This window comes from Galeopterus variegatus, unplaced genomic scaffold, assembly GCF_000696425.1.
Source record: "Galeopterus variegatus unplaced genomic scaffold, G_variegatus-3.0.2 Scaffold3786, whole genome shotgun sequence".
Classification (NCBI taxonomy): Eukaryota; Metazoa; Chordata; class Mammalia; order Dermoptera; family Cynocephalidae; genus Galeopterus; species Galeopterus variegatus.
This window is the reverse complement of record NW_007729897.1, coordinates 133648-134407: the sequence shown is the minus strand read 5'-3', so window position 1 is coordinate 134407 and position 760 is coordinate 133648. Positions and strand designations below refer to the sequence as shown.

At 45.8% G+C, this 760-nt stretch overlaps 1 protein-coding gene across 1 annotated transcript in view; it reads right to left on the bottom strand.

Moving 5' to 3' along the window:
* Positions 1-16: 16 nt before the first annotated feature.
* Positions 17-760, bottom strand: part of METTL13 (methyltransferase like 13) — a 17540-nt gene continuing 16796 nt past the window's right edge. Inside the window, exon 9 of the mRNA XM_008585981.1 lies at positions 17-497. Within this exon, the coding sequence (XP_008584203.1) occupies positions 223-497 (275 nt within the window). The 3' untranslated portion in view covers positions 17-222. The remainder of the gene's footprint in view (positions 498-760) is intronic.

Here is a 760-nt window from a genome sequence, read left to right as displayed (position 1 = left end):
CAATCAACCCAAATGGTACTGAAGAGGACAGGATGGGAAAGACTTTATTTTCCCAGATCTTCAGGCAACCTCACCAAGCTGGAGATCACATGTATCTGAGTACAAAAAGAAAAAATACAAGGCTTAAAAAGTATTGTGCATTGTATTTCTCCAGTTTCTGGCAGGCCAGGGGTCCAAGGTCAGTCTGGACAGGAAGCTGAGAGAACTGCCTGAACTCAACAATCACACAATCTTCACAGTCTTGAGCATATCAGACAGGACATACGTGTCATCCCAACCCCTCCCAGGCTTTCTCAAGGTCTGCTCCAAGGCCTGGGCTGTTTCCAGGAGCTCTGGTGTGGCTAGTTTCTTCTCAGGGCGCAGCTGACAGAAAAGGATCTCGTTCACTTCACCCTCAATTCGCCGTACGTACAGAAGAGGGAACACTGCCTTGAGCCTGGCCAGCACTGAGTCCTTTAGCTCCAAGTCTCGGCACACAAGGTTGAGGATAAAAACACCTGCAGGGTGGGAAGAGAAGAGTCTGAATGACCTCAGATCACCAAGGAGGCTGGGGGACTAAGAAAATGCCCCTCTGGCAACAATGAGTTTGCAGAGAACACACAGGATATAAAGGCAAAAAGAAATGCATGAGGAATATGTGACCACGTAAGTAAACTTCAGCCTTATTTCTTGCTCTTCTGTGCTAACACATTATTTTACCATTCTCTATGCCCCAGGTTCCCAAAAAATTGCTTTGAGAAAGAAGTAATTAATTAATATT